General features: G+C 40.5%; 1 protein-coding gene and 1 long non-coding RNA gene across 4 annotated transcripts in view; one reads left to right on the forward strand and one right to left on the reverse strand.

Annotated features, from left to right (window-relative positions):
• LOC144291756 (uncharacterized) overlaps positions 1–21,221 on the reverse strand; it is a 91,445-nt gene that overhangs the window by 20,326 nt on the left and 49,898 nt on the right. The gene's annotated exons all lie outside the window — the stretch shown is intronic.
• Positions 1–21,221, forward strand: part of ACMSD (aminocarboxymuconate semialdehyde decarboxylase) — a 66,010-nt gene that overhangs the window by 12,644 nt on the left and 32,145 nt on the right. For 2 of the 3 annotated variants that reach the window (XM_077861494.1, XM_077861493.1), the window contains 3 exons: positions 8,400–8,496; positions 17,654–17,703; positions 19,540–19,776. In XM_077861494.1, coding sequence (XP_077717620.1) covers positions 8,400–8,496; positions 17,654–17,703; positions 19,540–19,776 — 384 coding nt within the window. Of the gene's footprint in view, positions 1–3,365; positions 3,409–8,399; positions 8,497–17,653; positions 17,704–19,539; positions 19,777–21,221 lie in introns of all 3 variants that reach the window. The other variant, XM_077861495.1, reaches the window with a different exon arrangement.

Below are 21,221 nucleotides of genomic sequence, written 5' to 3' on the forward strand. Positions count from 1 at the left end.
GTTAAAAGTAGAACTACCCTGCAACCCAGCAATTGCACTACTGGGTATTTATGCAAAGAATATAAAAATACAGATTTGAAGGGGTATGTGCACCATGATGTTTATAGCAGATTATCAGCAATAGCCAAACTACTAAGAGAGCTCTAATCAATTGATGAATGGATAAAGAAGATGTGATATATACACATAATGGAATATTATTCAGCTATCAAAAAGAATGAAATCTTGCCCTTTGCAACGACATGGATGGAGCTAGAGTGTATTATGCTACAGGAAATAAGTCAGTCAGAGAAAGACAAATACAATATGGTTTCACTCATATATGGAATATAGGAAACAAAACAGATAAACATGTCAGAAGGGGGGAGAAAGAGAAAAAGAAAGGGAAGGAGACAAACCATAAGAGACTCCTAATGATAGAGAACAAACTGAGGATTGATGGAGGGAGGTGGGTGGAGGATAGACTAAATGAGTGATAGGTGTTAAGGAGGGCACTTGTTATGATGAGCACTGAGTGTTGTATATAAGTGACGAACCCCTAAATTCTACTCCTAAAACCAATAGAACATTATATGCTAACTAACTAGAATATAAGTTAAAATTTGGAAGAAGAAAAAAAGAAGATAAATGCTCCTAGTGTTCTTATCACTTAGGAAATTACAAGGGTTTTAGGAGCTTTGTGCCAGGAACCAGGGGCAGAGACCAAAATATATTTTTTCTATTATTTCACACTCTGTCACTGGGGAGCCAGGAAAACACTCAAATGGATAAAGAACACACAGATAGCAATAATTTTGTGCTGAGCAAAAGAGACAAAAAATAGTAAGGGATTTCAGGAGAGGTGGAAAGCCCAAGGCAGGGGGAAATTTTCATGAAACTAAGGAATCACAGAACTGTAGAACTAGTTATCATCTAGTCAGTGTTTGAAAATATGGGTTGAAACACAAGTGAATCATAATATCAAGGCAGTGGATTAGAGCAGCTTAAAAAATAAAACAGACTACAAAATAGAATAGCAGAATGCATTCATGGTAAGAAGTATAGTTTCATGAAACTTCTGTTTCAGTTTGTAACTGTATAAATAGATGTATTTGGGTATAATGGGTCACAATGGAAAAAATACATTTCATAAGGTGGGATCATGGACAAAACTGATTAAAGCCCTCATCCAATGCCCTCATTTCATGTTTTTATTTTTAAGGTTAATTTTTCATTACATAAGTAATATTTGAATAAATTTTCCTTTTTAAATTAAGGCTTTTAGAGATAAAGCTATAGTTAATTCCCTTGGATCGGTCCTCCCTATCCTCAAAAGTAATTCCTATTGGGGTGCCTGGCTGGCTCAGTCAGTAGAGCATGTGATTATTGATCTCAGGGTCATGAGTTCAAGCTCCACATTGGATGTAGAGATTTAAAAAGAAAAAAAAAATTTTTTTAAGTAATTAGTATTAACAGTTTAGTTTAGTGGGTATCTTCCCAGACCTTTGCCCATTATTTTATTTGATATATACATGAACCTATGGAAACAAATAGTATTGTGTAACATGTTTACGTATATGTTTTAGTTAAATCAATCAGCCTCCAAACAGAAAACAAGTGGCACATTTAAATTGACTACTCAGAAAATAACAAAGAACCTATTTATAAAGGTGTAGGTATATATGTGATAAAGCTGTAGAAGCAGGCAGAGGTTAGAGCATAAAGGGTCTTGCAAGCTGGGTTAAGGCATCTAGATTGTGCCTTGAGGCCAATGGGATTCAAGAGTTTTAAGTGGGGCAGTGGCCAAATCTGATTTAAGATTTTATTTTTTTTTATTTTATTTTTTTAATTTTTATTTATTTATGATAGTCACAGAGAGAGAAAGAGAGAGAGGCAGAGACATAGGCAGAGGGAGAAGCAGGCTCCATGCACCGGGAGCCTGATGTGGGATTTGATCCCGGGTCTCCAGGATCGCGCCCTGGGCCAAAGGCAGGCGCCAAACCGCTGCGCCACCCAGGGATCCCTGATTTAAGATTTTAAAAGTTGACCCTGGGGGCACCTGGGTGGCTCTGTCAGTTAAGCATCTGACTCTTGATCTCAGTTCAGGACTTGATCTCAGGGTTGTGAGTTCAAGCCCCACATTGGGCACCACACTGGGGCATGAAGCCTACTTAAAAAAACTTTTTAATTTGAATTTTAAAAAGTTGACTCTGGCTCTTTTGTAAAGACTAGGTTGGAAGGGGACAAAAGTGAAAGCAGGAGATCAGGCTGGAGGCTGACGCAGTCATCTGAGCAAGAGAGGAGGGGCTTGGGCCAGACTGGAGTAGCAGGATGTGGAAGAGGGAAACACTTTAGGATCTATTCTGGAGACAGAATTCAGGGCAGTGGGAAATGAACTGGATATATGACATAGCAGGCAGAGGAAAGTGAAAAAGTAAAGTTAACTCAGAGCGATGGAAAGATAATACAGGCTTAAGGCCAGAAGTAGCCAAGGGGGGAGGACCCACAGGTATGGGAGAGAGATGGGGCCTCCCACAGAGTTCCCTTCAGAACCTTGAAATGTGAGCACTGGAGTGATAATAGAAAATGCTTCCTGGTGACAGCATCTGGGCCATTTCTAACAACTCTTCACCTCAAACCCAATCAGCTTGGCTCAGAAGTTTGCAAGGTCTAGACAGACTGAGTAGGCTCTGGGGGTAAGGGGTGGGGAATGGGAATCTGATTGTGCAATGCGGACTTTGAAAATACATTTTTAAAATTTAAATTCAATTTGCCAACATACAGTATAACACCCAGTGCTCATCCCATCAAGTGCCCTCCTCAGTGCTCATCACCCAGTTAACCCATCCCCCCATCCACCTCCCCTTCCACAACCCTTTGTTTGTTTCCCAGAGTTAGGAGTCTCTCATGGTTTGTCTCCCTCTCTAAATGAAAATACATTTTTTAATGATACATGCAGTACCAGTCATTTGAAATACCAGCCATATTTGAACTTATTTGTCAACAGTATTAGAATAAGAAAGTGAGAAGCAGAAGCATCCTAGGTTAGGGTCCCTGGGAATCAGACTCAGAGAGAAATTAGCATGTGGGCAGTTTATCAGGAAGTGCTTTGACAATGGGCACCAGTGGAAGGAGAACAAAGCTGGATAGAACAGAGGGCAATACTGAGCTGTGATGTTTCAATGTTTCAATGTTGGCCTCAGCTGAACCTACAAGGAGCTCTAAAGCTAACCTTAAGAATTGTCCCAAGTTGGGAATGCAGGAAGACAAAAGAGGGGGGCCTTTATACCTCTATGTCAGTCACTAGAAGTGGGCTTCTCTGGAAATGAAGCAGGACACTACAGGTGGCTCTTTTCAGCTGAGGTCATCTTCTTATCTCCTCACAGGGGCTGAGAGTCCAGGGCTATCTGTACGCAACACTTCCAGAAGGTAGGAGAAAAGGCCCTTTATTCCTGAAGGAGGATTTGAGCAGCACATCACACCATCCTGGGAAGGGAACTTAGACATCACTTACTCTAAGCCCTTATTTTATAGTTAGAATCTGATGTTCTGGGAGATTAAGTATTTAAAAATAGGGTCCTGGTCTCCTGACTCCTGCAGTACCATGATTTCTATTATGTCATGCTGTTCTGGCTTTAAAAGTATTAGAGATGTATTTGAAATGGTTTATCCAGGTGGCAACTGTTGGTTGGGGAACTCTTTTTTTTACATTTTTTTAAAATTTAAATAATCTCTACACCCCTCTTGGGGCTTGAACTCACGACCCCAAGATGAAGAGTCACATACTCTTTTTTTTTTTTTTTTTTTTTTATGATAGTCACAGAGAGAGAGAGAGAGAGAGAGAGAGGCAGAGACATAGGCAGAGGGAGAAGCAGGCTCCATGCACCGGGAGCCTGATGTGGGATTTGATCCCGGGTCTCCAGGATCACGCCCCGGGCCAAAGGCAGGCGCCAAACCGCTGCGCCACCCAGGGATCCCGAGTCACATACTCTTCCAACTGAACCCACCAGGCACCTTGGTTGGGGAAATATTTATTTATTTATTTATTTATTTATTTATTTATTTAATAATAAATTTATTTTTTATTGGTGTTCAATTTGCCAACATACAGAATAACACCCAGTGCTCATCATGTCAAGTGCCCACCTCAGTGCCTGCCACCCAGTCACTCCCACCCCCCACCCTCCTCCCCTTCCACCACCCCTAGATCATTTCCCAGAGTTAGGAGTCTTCCATGTTCTGTCTCCCTTTCCGATATTTCCCACTTATTTTTTCTCCTTTCCCCTTTATTCCCTTTCACTATTATTTATATTCCCCAAATGAATGAGACCATATAATGTTTGTCCTTCTCCGATTGACTTATTTCACTCAGCATAATATGGGGAAATATTTAAAAAGACAAAAATCAAAATCAAAAACAAAAACAAAACTTGGTTTTAAGAGTTCAGAAAAACAGGATTTGTTTGTGGGTTGAATATATTAGAGCAGCTTACTCCAGTTACTTGGTTATTAGTTTACTTTAAGATCTTGGTTGATATTGAGGTCAACATTAAAAACAGAACCTAAAAACCCCTCCGTCTCTCCCACAGCAACAAGTGCTGTCTTCTTTTTTTTTTTTTAATATATATAAGATTTTATTTATTCATTTATGAGAGATACACAGAGAGAGAGAGAGAGGCAGAGACACAGGCAGAGGGAGAGGCAGGCTCCATGCAGGGAGCCCAAAATGGAACTCCATCCTGGGTCTCCAGGATCAAGTGCTGTCTTCTAAGGCATCTACAGCCCTTTAGGGACACTGGGTTCCCAAATGTAAAGTGAGAGGGATCAGGAATTGATTTTTTTCCCAATGGTTGTCAGGTCCCAAAATTCTGGTTGAAGAAGCAATACAAAGGGAAGCTATTAAGGAGCACAGCTGCTTTGTGGTACTTTTTACTCAGAAAGAGTTCTACTGACCATTGCTGTCATTCATTAGCCTTACTATGGATCCAGCATGAAGGATGTGGAAAGAGAAATTTAGTAAGTCCAATTCTCCTGCCATGTAATGAGAGCAACCCCCTGAGATAATCAGACTCTTTAGGAAATGATAGTAATTAACCTTTGCCTGGTAAATAAACACCAATTACTAATATCAGCATAAGTGGTGTGGAAAATGGATCCATAATCTTAGACAAGCCAGTGCATTTTATGGACTTACTGGTAAATGCAAGAGTTGAACTAAATGATCCAGTTCTGCTTCAGTGTGCTCTACTTTATCTAAAACCAAAACTTATTCATGCATCTCCCAGAGAAACCCAATTTCCTCCCTTGCCATTTACAATATATGGTAATATCTGGCCCGAAATGATTGTGCGTGTTCTCTGATTTGGTTCTTTACAAATATTCTATTATTGAATCTTCTGTTTCACCCAGCACTCTTAGTTGCAAACAAAAGAATGCATTCTAGCTTGCTTAAATAGAAAGGCAGCTCACAAACCTCCTGGGAGGACAAGAGATCAAACCCAGAGGCTGCGCTAACATACATGATGCCCAATCATATCTGGGGGGCCGCTCCAGCAAAGAGTAAGTGACATCCCACCTGGCCACAGACTGAAAGCTCACTTTCATGCTGATGCTGCTGAGCTGTCAGACAACACCCATATCAGAAGGTAGCTTCTGCATGCATGTTAGTATCCTTGCCACAAGGGAGGCTTGGAAAGTGAAATCTGGATTCTCTCTCATAAAATTTCTTCACACATAGAAGTGTTCCAAAGATGCTGGGTGGTCACAAGCATGACAAATATATTTGTCCACATTCTGCAGATAGAAAAGGTGAGGCTCCAACTCAAAAATTCCCTAACTTAGCCAATTCTACTAGCAGTAAGTAATTTCATGAGATTTAAACTCAGATTCATTGGGATGCATGCTTTTTCAGGACTCTGCTATTCTGGGTATTTTATTTTATTTTTATTATTTTTTTAATTCTGGGTATTATATGGTAATTAAGCTTTCCTGTTTAGGAGGAGCAAAATAAAAATAAAACCTTTAATTTGCAAAAAAAAAAGTTTATTTCTTGACTTTCTCTTTTTTTTTTTATAAATTTTTATTTATTTATGATAGTCTCACAGAGAGAGAGAGAGAGAGAGAGAAGCAGAGACACAGGCAGAGGGAGAAGCAGGCTCCATGCACCGGGAGCCTGACGTGGGATTCGATCCGGGTCTCGAGGATCGCGCCCTGGGCCAAAGGCAGGCGCCAAACCGCTGCGCCACCCAGGGATCCCCTGACTTTTTCTTTTACCATCATTCCTATCCCTCCTTCTTCACTAAATGGAAAGACATGAGATCCTATATTCTATTTGTATAGTCAGTATCATTCAGGACTCTTTGTTGCAAACAACAGAAACCAATAATGGTTAGTTTAAGCAGAAAAGGAATTGGTTTCAAGTGTTTCAAGCCCTTCCAGAATTACAAATACCTAGGGAACCACACTTATAAGATGTGCAGGTGACTGAAGCCACAACCAAGGCCATACCACGGGACTAGTTTGGCTAGGGAGCTGCTGCCTCCCAGCTAGACATTGGACACAGCCACCAGTCCCACTGCTAATGGACACAGCATGTGGCCACTGTTGGAATCACTGGCAGAAAAGATTCACTGACCCTGTCTTTTTGTATCACTTGCTTTTGATTGAAAACCAAGCACTGGGGGCTTCCGGGTGGTTCAGTGGTAGAGCACCTGCCTTTGGCTTAGGGCATGATCCTGGGGTCCTGGGATTGAGTCCCACATCGGGCTCCCCCCGGGGGGCCTGCTTCTCCCTCTGCCTAGGTCTCTGCCTCTCTCTGTGTGTCTCTCATGAATAGATAAATAAAATCTTAAAAAAAAAAAAAAAGCAATGATTGGTTAAGCTTGGGGCAAGAAGAGTAAGTATTGGGGCTTTTGAGCTGTATCAGAAGGGACCTGCCTCCACCAAGACTCTCGAAGGAGATTCCCCAGTCTGGAAAGGTGGTGCAGATGCTGCCAAGGTCAACAAAGGATGGGAACTGAGGCAAATAAATCCTGATGTCCTGATGTCAAGAGACTCAGCTCTGCCTGGGTATGGACATCTGTCTCAGATAGACAAGTCAATGTTCACTAACCTTTTCCCCCAGCCATGAAAAATGAAAACATAAATGTGAGGTCTTACTTATTCATGCCAGATATGAATGGGCTGCCACACTTGAAGGTGAAAAGTGGTCAACCTTCTCCATGCATGACATGGGGAAGGTCTTGTCTATGATATAGAAGGATGGAGAAGGAAGCCATGGCAAGGCCTGTGTGCAACTTACAATCAAGCCAAGAAGAGAAAGAAGGTGAAGTATTTTACCAAGCAGAGCTCAAGGCCTTTGATTACCACATGCCTACTCAGCCATCACATAGGGCCCTAGGGCAATCCTGAGGCTCTGAAGCACCACCAGAGGTGATGTGACCTCAAAGCAGGGGAATATCAGGAGACAGCCATAATCATTAATAACTAATACTTAGAGTAATTAATGTGTGTCAGAAACTCTACTAAATGCCTTATATGGATTATCCCATTTCATGCTTACCAGATCCCTTTAAGGTAAATCATATTATTATTTCTATTTTAAAGATGAGCATATCAAGGCTCAGAGATGTTGTGTAATTTGCTCAAGGCTATACAGTAAGTGGTAGAATGGGATTTGAACCTGATCACTCTGATTTCAGGGACCTGGATCAGACCCTTCCGTTTTCTTTAGGGATCACAAACTGAAGTCCAATTTAGGGGGTCCCCTGAACTGAGTATTAAATGAAGTGTACATAGGTAGGCATGATGCCCAGTGGAAGCTAGCAGCTAGCAGCTCAGCACCAAATTTCATACTGATTCACTTCATTGCCTACCTCCTCCTGCAGGTGTTGACATCAGTGAATCTTGCTCTGTTAGACAAATTATTTACTGTCACTCTCCATCTGTTGCTTCTCTATAAAACAAGAGGGTTGAACTGAATGGTCTAACTCAGAAGCCCTTTCCAAATCTAAAATGTTGTGGATCTGGAGTTTTCCAGACACTGGGCCATCCTCTCAGGTCCTATAGCCATCAATTGAGATCAGCAAGATGACCAGCAATCCTCAACATGCAGCCCCAAGGCCAGGACTATGACCTTGTTCTCTCTGTGTCCAGCTACTGACAGTCACAGAGCACACCTCTTCCATTCCAGGCCAACATTAAGGCATAAGGATGAAAGCTGAGTCCTGTTAAATGAACAGACTTCTACTTCTTTAAGGATTAAGTAAAATGTTAAATGAACAGACTTCTACTTCTTTAAGGATTAAGTAAAATGTCTTCCCTAAAAATGTTAGGGAAGAACCATACTCCAAAGCAAACAAGGAAGAATAAATCTAAGTAAGCTTAGGTACCTTTTTACTGATGTGAGTTTTCTGCCGTAGGGAGAAGCAAAAATGTTGAAGGATGGGAAGGTCTTCAGAGTGGTCCAAGAGAACTGCTGGGATCCAGAAGTCCGTATTAGAGAAATGGACCAAACAGGTACTTATGACGAGAAATGCTACCAATGTTTGCACCTAATATAAAAATAACGTCTGCCTCTAAAAGTCTATTGACCACTTTATGTGCTTAATGTGACAGCAACTTCCAATTGCCTTTTCTCCACAGGACAGACTATTTCAGATTTGCTTCTACTCAATACTTTCAGAGTGTGGATTTAAACTTTTTAAAATTAGGTATACCCTGTTTTAAAGTAGAATGCTACATCATCAAAAAGATAAAAGTAGTATTTTATTATTTTAAGTTCAAATGTATTTACTTACTATAAAGTCAAATAAAACCATAAAAATTAGAAGTCATAAACTAAGGATGCCCATTGCTTGCTTAGTCAGATTCAGGATCCACAGTGTTTCTACAGTTTGTCTTAGTACACCATACACAGAATGTAGAAATGGGAGTAGTTAAAAAGAAAGTTAATCATATAAACTCAGAATACTCTACAATGAAACTAATCCAGAAATTTGAAAGAGGAGAATTAGCAAATCCTTATTTCAAAGCCGAATCACTAACAATTTCTAAGAACTGCTTGATTTTCCTCATCTTACATCTAAAAAAAAGTCCCCCCAGGGGCAGCCCCGGTGGCGCAGTGGTTTAGCACCGCCTGCAGCCTAGGGTGTGATCCTGGACACCCTGGATGAGTCCCATGTCAGGCTCTCTGCATGGTGCCTGCTTTTCCCTCTGCCTGTGTCTCTGCCTCTCTCTCTCTCTCTCTGTGTCTCTATGAATAAATAAATAATCTTAAAATAAATAAATAAATAAATAATAAAATAAAAATAGTCCCCCCAACTTAAAAGAATTTTGAAGACTATCTAAAATATGATATGATAGCCACATTGTGCTTTCACTTAATACTACCTGGTTGAGTGTGCGACCTGAGGAGTATATGCTCCAAGAAGATGCACTGAACCTTCTACACAACATGTTAGCCATGCCCATGGGCTGTGATGGGGAACTCACCACTACAACACTGTCATCAGGCCTAAATTTTGACATGGGTGGTCTAGATTCAAACAGGAAAACAATGCAAATACACAAATAAAAGAGCAGCTTAGAACTATCATCATCTTAACCAAAGGTAAATTTATAAGAACTTCAAATACATACAAAGATAGCAGAAGATATTTTATTCCAAAGCCTGCACAAAATAAGTTAACCTGCCAGCCCCAAATGAGAAGGTAGTCTCTGGCATGTTAGAATTTGGTCTAGGATACTTCTGGCCAGGTACTTCTTTATGGATTTTTTTAACAATTATAAATATATTTAAATGTCATTTAAGTTGATTTTTTGCAGAAAGTCTAAAGCACCTCTGTAGACCATTCCACAGAATACAGAGTATATGCCCCTGTTCTAACAGTATATGGAAATGGGAAGGAGTAAGAGGGAAAAAGCTCTCCAGGCCCAGAGCTAAGAGCAAAGTTTTGCTCTAAATGTGAAGCTTGGAGTGAAGATGATGGAGGAGTAGGGGACCCTAATTTTGTCTGGTCCCTGGAATTCAGCCAGATAGTTATCAAATCATTCTGAGCATCTGCAAAATTAACTGAAGATCTGAGAAAATAATTGCTGCAATTCCACAAATAGAAAAGTGACCACTTTTTGCAAGATAGGAGGTGCAGAGACATGAATCCAAGGCGATATATCAAAGATAAACCATGGCGGGGAGGGAGCCTCCCGTAAGCTGGCTATTGGAAAGTGTCATAAGTGGCAAATTCGCAAAATCGGAACTTTTAGAAGTGTACCTGAAAAATGCTCAGGTGGCGAAGCAGGACAGAATCCTAGGTGGAAGAGTGAGATCTCAGGATCCCCGGGGTCACAGAAAGAATGAGGGTACCTGAGTGCAGCATCAGAGCAAGGAAGCTGGCTGCAAACAGCAAACCCAGGAGTGAGCTTTCTGCGTAGTGTTGACACAAACTGCAGCACAGCCAGATGAACGCGCTTTCCAAGAGTCAGGGCCCAGGAAGCAGCAGCACCATGGGGAGACCCCTCTACCTCCCTTTGGAGGAGCAGTGGTACCTGCTGGGGCACAGGAGTCTACAGCGGTTGGAGACTCAAAGTAGGATCACGTGCCTGAGATAGAAATGCTGGGTCACAGGCTGGGTGAACAGAGTCCTGATGGAAACCAGGGGCATAAGAGTGATTACTTTTCTGTGAGGGCTCACTTTAGAGTGGGGGCACAAACTTTCAGCTCTGGGGCAGGAAATTGGGGCATCACCATTTTCATCCCCCCCCAATCAGTGCTGACAGCCTTCAGGGAGCAAAACAGTGTCACATAGTGCAATTTAGAGCTGCCTATACAGAGCCTGGCCCCTTGGCAATGGGGGTGTGATTCCACCCAGCAAAGACACCTGAGAATCAGTGCAACAGGCCCCTCCCCCAGAATATCAGCAAGAACATCTGGCTAATACCAACTTTAGCAATCATAAAGAACTGCAAAGCTTTTCTCTGGGGAAAAACAATATATAGCATTTGTGGGTTTTTTCTTATTATTCTTTAGTCTTTCAGTGTTTTTTTTTTTTCATTTCAGCTATTTTCCTATTTTATCAATTCTTTTCTTAAATCTTTCTTAATTTTTATTTTTACATTTATGGTTTTTTCATTTTTGGTTTCCTTTCATTGTATTCAATTTTATCTTTGTGTATATATATATACATATATATATAAGATATATATATGTATATATATATACATATATATATATTTATATATATAAAACTTATATATATATAAGTTTTTCTTTCCTATTTTGAGATCTAGTTTCTTCTAAAAAAAAAAGACCAAAATACACCCAGGATCTACTTTATTGTTCTGTTCTACTTCTTGTTTGGTTTTTTTCTTTTTTTACTTTTCTTTTTTGGTTTCTGTTATCTTCTGATTTATTTAGTGAGCATTTTTCTTTCATCTATTTTTTTCTGGACATAATGATGAAACAGAAAAACTCACCCCCAAAAAAAGGAACAGAAGGCAGTACTCACTGCCAGGGATTTAATCAAATGGATATAAGTAAGATGTTGGAACTAGAATTCAAAACAATGATTATAGAGATACTAGCTGGGCTTGAATAAAGCATAGAGGACACTAGAGAATCCATTTCTGGAGAAATAACTAAAATCTAATCACGCTGAAATCAAAAAGGGTATTACTAAGATACAATAAACAAAAATAGAGGCTCTAACTGCTAAGATGAATGAGGCAGAAGAGTCAGTGACATAGAAGACAAAAATGATAGAGCATAAGAAAGCTGAGAAAAGAGAGAGAATGACTAGATTGCAAAGGAAGGATATAAGAGATCAATAAACCCCTACCTAGATTCATCAAGAAGAGAAAGGACCCAAATAAATAAATAAAATCACAAATGAAAGTGAGATCACAACCAACACCAAAGAAATATAAACAATTATAAGAGCATATTATGAGCAATTATATGCTAACAAATTAGGCAATCTAGAAGAAATGGATGCATTCCCAGAAACATATAAACTACCAAAACTGAAACAGGAAGAAATAAAAAAAAGCCTGAACAGAGCCATGACCAGCAAAGAAATTATAAAGCAGTAATCAAAAAATCTCCCAACAAACAGAAGTCCAGAGCCAGATGGCCTCCCAGGAGAAGTCTACCAAATATTTTAAAAAGAACTAATGCCTATTCTTCTGAAGCTGTTTAAAAAAATAGAAATGGAAGGAAAACCTCCAAATTCTTTCTACAAGGCCAGCATCACCTTCATCCCAAAACGAGATAAAGACCCCACCAAAAAGGAAAATTACAGACCAATATTCCTGATAAACATGGATGCAAAAATTCTCAGCAAGATACTAGCTAATAGGATCTAACAGTACATTAAAAGGATTATTCACCACCACAACCAAGTTGGGTTTATTCTTGGGTTGCAAGAGTGGTTCAACATCCACAAATCAATGTGATATACCACATTAATAAAAGAAAGGACAAGAACCATATGATCCTCTCAATTGATGCAGAAAAAGCATTTGACAAAATACAGCATCCTTTCTTGAATAAAACTCTCCATAGTGTAGGGATAGAGGGAACATATCTCAATAACATAAGCCATTTACAAAAAGCCCACAGTAAATGTCATCCTCAATGAGGAAAAACTGAAAGCTTTTCCCCTAAGGTCAGGAACATGACAGGGATGCCCACTCTCACAACTGTTGTTCAGCATAGTACTGGAGGTCCTAGCCTCAGCAATCAGACAACAAGAAGAAATAAAAAACACCCAAATCAGCCAAAAATTCAAACTTTCACTCTTCACAGATGACACGAGGCTCTATGTTGAAAACCCAAAACACTCCACCTAAAAGTTGCTAGAACTCATACAGGAGTTCAGAAAGTGGCAAAATATAATTCAAAGCACAGAAATCAGTTGCATTTCTATACATGAACAATGAGACAGAAGAAAGAGAAATTAAGGAGTTGATCCCATTTACAATTGCACCAAAAACCATAAGATACCTAGGAAAAAACTTAACCAAAAAGGTAAAGGATCTGCACTCTGAAAACTATAGAACATTTATGAAAGAAATTGAGGAAGACACAAAGAAATGGAACATTCTAAAGAAATGCAACAACAATCTACACATTCAATGCAGGCCCTATCAAAACACCATCAACATTTTTCACAGAGTGAAAGAAATGATCCTAAAATTTGCATGGAACCACAAAAGACCCCAGATAGCCAAAACAATGTTGAAAAAGAAAACCAAAACTGGTGGTATCACAATTCTGGACCTCAAGCTCCATTACAAAGCTGTAATCAAGACAATATGGTATTGGCACAAAAATAGATCACATAAGTAAATAAAATCTTAAAAAAAAAAAAAAAAACAATCACATAGAGCAACAAACAGAATAGAGAACCCAGACATGGATCCTCAACTCTATGGTCAACTAATCTTCAACAAAGCAGGAAAGAACATCCAATGGAAAAAGGACAGTCTCTTCAACAAATGGTACTGGGAAAATTGGGCAGCCACATATAGAAGAATGAAACTGGACCATTTCTTTACACCATACACAAATATAGACTCAAAATGGATGAAAGACATAAATGTAAGACAGGAATCCATCAAAATCCTAGAGGAGGACACAGGCAGTGAACTCTTTGACCTTGGCCCCAGCAACTTCTTGCTAGACACATCTTCAAAGGCCAGGGAAACAAAAGCAAAAATATACTATTGGGACTTCACCAAGATAAAAAGCTTCTGCGCAGCAAAGGAAATAGTCAACAAAACCAAAAGTCAACCAACAGAAATGGAGAAGATATTTGCAAATGTCTCATCAGATAAAGGGCTAGTATCCAAAATCTATAAAGATCTTATCAAAATCAACACCCAAAAAACAAATAATCCAGTCAAGAAATGGGCATAAGACATGAACAGATATTTCTCTAAAGAAGACATACAAATGGCCAACAGACACATGAAAAAATGCTCAATATCACTTAGCATCAGGGAAATACAAATAAAAACCATGATGAGATACCATCTCATATCAGTCGAATGGCTAAAATTAACAAGTCAGGAAACAACAGATGTGGGTGAGAATGTGGAGACAGGGGAATCCTCTTACAGTGATGGTGGGACTGTAAGCTGGTACAGCCACTCTGGGACTGTAAGATGGTAGAGTATGGAGGGTCCTCAAAAAGTTGAAAATAGAGCTACCCTATGACCCAGCACTTGCACTACTAGGTATTTATCCAAAGGATATACATATAGTGATTTGAAGGGGCACCTGCACCACAATGTTTATAGCAGCAATGTCCACAATAGCCAAAATATGGAAAGAACACAGATGTCCATCCACTGTTGAATGGATAATGAAGATATGGTATACTAATGGAATATATGTATACATATATTATATATATATATATATATACACACACACACACACACACACACACACACATATATAATGGAATACTACTCAGCCATCAAAAAATGAAATCTTACTATTTGCAACAACATGGATAGACCTAGAGGGTATTATGCTAGCAAAATAAGTCAATCAGAAAAAGACAATAATCATATGATATCACTCATGTGGAATTTAAGAAACAGAACAGAGGATTATAGAGGAAGGGAGGGAAAAACAAGACAAAATCAGAGAGGGAGACAAACCATAAGAGACTCTTAACTATAGGAAATAAACTGAGGGTTGCTGGAGGGGAGTGAGGGATGCAGTAACTGAGTGATGGGCATTAAGGAGGGCACTTAAAGTAATGAGCACTGAGTGTTATATGCAACTGACCAATCACTAAACTATCTCTGAAACCAATAATACACTGTTACTTAAATGAATTTAAATAAAATAAAATTTAAATTAAAAAAAAAAAAGGAAGGCAGGTGGGAAGGAAGGAAGGAAAATCTCGAGGAAGGACCCACCATTTCAAGTAGAAAACTAGTAGAAATGAGACTCAAATGGCTCATTTGAGTGGTTGTTAGACCACTGCTATGACTACAGTTTAGATGAAGTGTGTCTCCTTTGCATTTTGTTTTGTGATTCATTCCATGGCTATTCTTATGAGAATCACTGTGACTAACCCTGGCTGAGCACTTACTTTGTGCTAGGTTCTGTTCTCAGTCCCTACCATGCATTAACTCACTTAATCCCCATAACGACCCTAGGAGATAGTATCTATTATTTTGCCCATTTTATAGATGAAGAAACTGAAGGACAGAGGTTAAGCAGTTTGCCAAGATCACACTGCAGTTTGCAGGGGACATAAACAGAATTTGAACCTAGGCAATCTGGCTCCAGGGGCTTAATAACTATACCCTATGGAGGTAAGAAAATAAAATGATGAGATGTCCAGCACAAAAGATTCCAGCAATCCATGCCATCTTCCTGGGGAGGAAAATGTAACTGGCAGACCCTGGGTTACTTCACCACAAGATCCAACACTGGGCTGAGAAAGACTAAAAAATAAGATAATAATGAGATCAAAATATAGATAGATAGATAGATAGATAGATAGATAGATAGATAGATAACTCTTAAGTCCTCAACTAGGTTGAGTTCCTCTTGAAGCTGGTTCTGGGATCAACCCAGGAAGGTCAGAATTGGTGAGGGATCTAGTCCTTTCTGCATAAAGGAGGCTAAGAGGCCCCAGGGAAGTCAGAAGTATATGCACATCTTATCCTCCCTCAACATCTCTAGAAGGCAGGTATTGTACCTATTGTTACCCAAGGGGTGCAAGGAGGTTAAGTTATTTGCTCAGGATCACATAGTAAATGGCAGAGCTAGGATTATACCTAGGGCTATTTCTCTCATTCTACCAGAAAAGCTCTCACCAAAACTCTTTCAGGATAAAGATCACCTGCTAAAATTCTTTTTCGGGCCCCCTCCACTGAATCAGAATGCTCAAGGGAGGGCCTAGGCATTTGTTTTCATAATGATCCCCCTCACTATTTTAATCAACAGGTAAGTCAGGAAATGTTGTGCTATGCCATAGGGTCAAACCCCCCTGTTTTAAAAAATATAATATATATATTATATTATATATAATATATTATATATAATATATTATAATATATATATCCAATTGGATTAGATTTATTTCTTTCCCTTTCAGTTCTCAGAGATCAAAAAAACATGTATCTAATCCAACTGACACATAAGTAGTACAATTTTAATCTGAAATATGTGATATGCAATGGCCCCTGGGACATAGGGAAGGAACAAGGCTGGAGAAGAGCCTTATTCCACCACTTTCAAGCCATATGACCTTATATCTAATCTACAAAATACAGAAATGAAATAGAGTAATGTAAGCAAAAGTATTTAGGTAAAACGTAAAGATTTTACAATCGAAAGGAGCTCATACTAATCAGTGAACATAAATATTATGACGATGTTTTAACAATGCTCTCTAATCAAACACTGCAGTCTCTAGTCCTCACTAAATAATGATTTATTCTTCCATTTATTGGGTCTGTTCAACATGCCAAAGTACTGCTCTGGCCACTAGAGACATGGCATGGACAGTCAGGCTCATGTGGTATTTACCTTCAAGTAGGGGAAGACACAGAGTAAACAACTAAACACAATAATGACTGAGTACACAGAAAGGAAGGAACAGAACAGTGGGAGAGACAGTGGCTGGAGTTGGGGAAGGCCTCTGTGAGGAGCTGATATTTCAACCAAGACCTAAGGGTGAAAAGGAACCCACCCTGTGATAATCCAAAGGAAGAACATTCCAGGCAGGTGGAATATCAGTGCAAAGTCCTGGGGTAGGAAAGTACTCCAAAAGGCAGAGGGCCAACAAAGCACAATGTGAGCCCTGGGAGAGACTGTGTGGGGCCTTCCACACCATGTTCAAGTCTACATTTTGCTCTAAATGTGATGAAAAGTCCTTGGAAATTTTAAGCAAGGAAGTGACTTCATCTGAGTTTTAAGCCGTATTCTGACTTTTGGGTAGAGGATAAACTATAAGAGAACAAGAATGATAGTAGGAAACCAGTTTGGGGCTTCTGCAGTAGTCCATGTATGCTGGGGGCTTGGACAAGGTAGTAGCAGGGGGTGGGAGTGGTGGGCGATGAAAGGAATTGGAGTGGAGTTAACAAAACTTCCCTGTGGGTTGGATGTGGCTACGAGGGAAAGAAGAGGCAGCGCTGTCTGACAGCATCTCTCTTGATACCCCAGCTCCAGGAGCTTAGAGACAAGAGATTCGAGGCATCTTAGTTGCTGGATTCTGGGGCCTACCCCGGAAACTCATTCTGGGCATTCCAGACAGTGGGACTCCAGTTGTGCTCACTTCAGAGATTAATTAAAAGGGAAGGTGGCTGAGAAACACTCTCTGTGATACATGATTTAAGATGAAAAATTGGTGGAGAAATTTTTCTTGCTTAAATAAAACTTCACAGGAAGGGGGGTAGAAATAGCCCTTGACAAATGCAGCCAATTAGTTTTTCTTGAATGAGCTCATTTTTGTCCAGCCTTCACCTCTCCCCTAGACCTGGGGCTGAGGGATACGGGAGGTCTGGGACAGAGAGTTTGAGAGAAGCGGGGGGGAAAGGAGGAGCAGCAGGGGGGCGGGGATGGAGATTGCTGGGCCCTAGAAAATGCAGGAGGAGTGCCCAGACTAATCTTCTCATCACCTTTGCCTTTCTTTGTGTCTGTGTCTAGGAGTGACCGTGCAAGCCCTTTCCACAGTCCCCGTCATGTTTAGTTACTGGGTGAGTGTGAAACCTCAGACCATCTCCTTGGTGGGCGAAGGCTCCCATCCAGCTCACTAGTGAGTAGACAGGTATCTCAAGTCTTGACATTGCCCCCCAATTCTCCTCCCCTTTAGAGATCACCAGGGACCCCCAGCTTTTCACACTGCAGTGTCCCCTCCCAGGCTTTCTTCCCAATCATGTTCTTGCTCTAGACCCGCATGGTCCGGAACAGGAGCCAGGAGCCACGTGTCAATGTGTGGATTGCATTTCCATTGGACAGGGCAATTCTAGACTCAATCTTAATTCCATCAGAACTTACCTGTCTCAAACATGAGAGACACCTAACTCTGGGAAACAAACAGGGGTGGTAGAAAGGGAGGTGGGCGGGAAGTTGGGGTGACTGGGTGACGGGCACTGAGGGGGACACTTGACGGGATGAGGACTGGGTGTCATGCTATATGTTGGCAAACTGAACTCCAATAAAAAAATTTTTTTTAATTAAAAAAAAAAGAACTTACCTGTCTCATGATTCATTCCTGCAATGCCGTCCTCAGAAATTGACAAGCCAGATTATTCTGAGATGATAATGACTGGGGAGTGAGAACAGTAATAATGGCCTAATATGTTGCCTCTCCAGGGGAAACACACAATTCAAAATGGTATTCCTATGGTTGGATATCTCTCTCCAAGAGATTAAGAGTCAAGCACTGAGTTGCAGGCATGATCACAACCTGTGGGAGGTCATTTTTGTACATAGCTGGGGATGCACTAAGTATCTGCTAAACTAAGAGAATACTCATTTGTGTTGTGACTTAGGAGCAATGGAAATACCATCTGCTTACATATACTTTCCTCACCTGTGCTCATATTCCAGTATTAGTGTTTCAGTCTTTATCTGTTCCTGGGATTAGATTCATTTTTTATTTTTGAGAGAAAGAGAGCAAGAGAGAAAGCTCAAGGAGGGGGAAGAGGCAGAGGAAGAGGGAGAGAGAATCTCAAGCAGGCTTCCTCCTGAGCATGGAGCCCAACAAAGGGCTTGATCTCACAACCCTGAGATCATGACCTGAGCCAAAATCAAGAGTTAGACGCTTAACCAGCTGAGCCACTCAGGTGCCTCTAGACTCATTTTTTTAAATAAAAATTCTCTAAGGTTTTAATATGCACAAATTTATTAGAGTTTATACTCTTGACTGAACAACTGGAATTTCAAGAGAGTACTAAACACCTGGCAATGGGGTGGGATGAAGTTAAAAGGAAAGAAAAAAACAAAGAAGGGAGAGTTAGGGGAAGAGAAAGCAAACCATCTGCATCAGCATTTTGCTAAGGTAGCTCTTGAGTGTCACTGCCAACAGGAAGAGCAGAAAGGAACACAGACAGGGACAGGAGGGGTCTGTGAGCATCCTGGCATCCCATGATGAGGCATGACAAGGAGGTGTGCTACTGGTGATGTGGGACACTCACCAGGCCTAGACTCCTGCATAGGGAGCTACTGTGCTCCCTGGGCCGCCCTATCAGCCCCTGTCTGCACTGGGGTGGATGGGGAGCTCTGGCCCATCCTCATTCCATCTCTTCTATGGATGACAGGTCCAGTAGTTGTGTCCATCCCTTCTGATTATAGCTTCAATTTTTCTAATTAATCGGTAATATACCACCAGTTTTCTTTACTTTTGCAGTAATTGGCTTTTGGGTCTCCTTCAGCCAGTGCCTATTTCAGTCTGTACCCCAGCTTGCTGAGGGATAAAAGCCATGGATAGCGGCAAATGATTGAGCCCAGGACAAGTGTTGCTGTTCAGAGGAAATATCTAAAGAAGTAGGTTGTGAATGATATGATTTTCCCTTACCTATCTCTGCCAGGCCAAACCTCAGGACACTTTAGACCTGTGCCAGCTTTTAAACAACGACTTAGCTGCCACTGTTGCGAACCATCCCAGGAGGTTTGTGGGCCTGGGGACATTGCCCATGCAGGCTCCTGAGCTTGCCGTCAAGGAGATGGAGCGCTGTGTGAAGGAGCTGGGCTTTCCCGGGGTCCAGATTGGTTCCCATATCAACGAGTGGGACCTGAATGCACGGGAACTCTTCCCCTTCTACGCAGTAAGTACTCCATGATCTCTCAGCCAACACGCAGCAGGCACTGCACTGGGTGCAGGAAGCCAGAATATGAATGTGCCACTTCCATGGCAAGGGGAAAGAAGATGCCTGATAACATGCTGCATATTGCAGGAAATATGGAAAGAGTTTCCCCAAAAGGAGTGGGCTATTCCACTAGAAGAGGGACACGTGGAAATGCTTGGCAGGCCAGCTCAGAGTTAGCTCAGGGAAATCTCTCATTTCTCTCTTACTTTCTATCCCCTCATGCTCTCTTTCTACTCTTTCATTTGGAAGCTGAAATATTACCCTCATCCCAGCCATGGTACAAAAGGCCATGTTAGTGACATGCAAAAAAAAAAAGAAGAAAAAGAAGAAGAAGAAAAAGGTACTTATTTTGCTTTAGAAAAAATGCTGATTTTTCAAAATTATGATATTTGAAGAAATTCTGGAAAATACAGAAAATTATAAAGAAGAAAACAAAAATAACCCATAATCCCACTACCCAACGATAAATAACTACTGTTACTATACATTTTGTTTGACTTTTTGTTTGCATGTTTCTGTATATATTTTAATGAAATCTGAATTCTATTACACATGTGATTTCATATCCTTTTTTTTTAAGATTTTATTTATTTATTCATAAGAGACACAGAGAGAGAGAGAGAGAGAGAGAGAGGCAGAGACACAGGCAGAGGGAGAAGCAGGCTCCATGCAGGGAGCCCGACGTGGGACTCGATCCCAGGTCTCCAGGATCACACCCTGGGCTGCAGGCGGCGCTAAACCGCTGCACCACTGGGGCTGCCCATGATTTCATATCCTAATTAAGAATTTCCAATCTAGGGGATCCCTGGGTGGCTCAGCGGTTTGGTGCCTGCCTTTGATCCTGGAGTCTCGTTGATCCTGGAGTCCCGTTGATCCTGGAGTCCAGGGATCGAGTCCCACATCTCTTTCTCTTTCTGTGTCTCTCATGAATAAATAAAATCTTAAAAAAAAAAAAAAAAAAAAAAAAAACAATTTCCAATCTAGGGATTGCTGGGTGGCTCAGTCAGTTAAGCATCTGCCTTTGGCTCAGGTCATGGTCCTAGAGTCCTGGAATTGAGCCCTGCATCAGCTCCCTGCTCAGTGGGGAGCCTGCTTCTCCCTCTCCCTCTGTTCTTATGCCTGCTTGTGCTCTTGCTCTCTCTGTCAGATAAATAAATAAAACTTTAAAAAAAAATTTCCAATCTAAATAAAAATTTTCATAATGCATGATTTTTAAATAACTGCATAATATTCCAATATATGGATATGTTTTATTTAACCAGTCCTCAATTGTTATACTTAAGCCATATATTTTGAAAATGTATAATTAAAATATGTAACAAAAAACAATGCCATCAAAATGCTAACTAATGAAACTAGCTGGTGAGTATATGGAAGTTCATAGTACTACTGTTTACAATTTT

Source organism: Canis aureus, chromosome 20, assembly GCF_053574225.1.
Source record: "Canis aureus isolate CA01 chromosome 20, VMU_Caureus_v.1.0, whole genome shotgun sequence".
Lineage (NCBI taxonomy): Eukaryota > Metazoa > Chordata > Mammalia > Carnivora > Canidae > Canis > Canis aureus.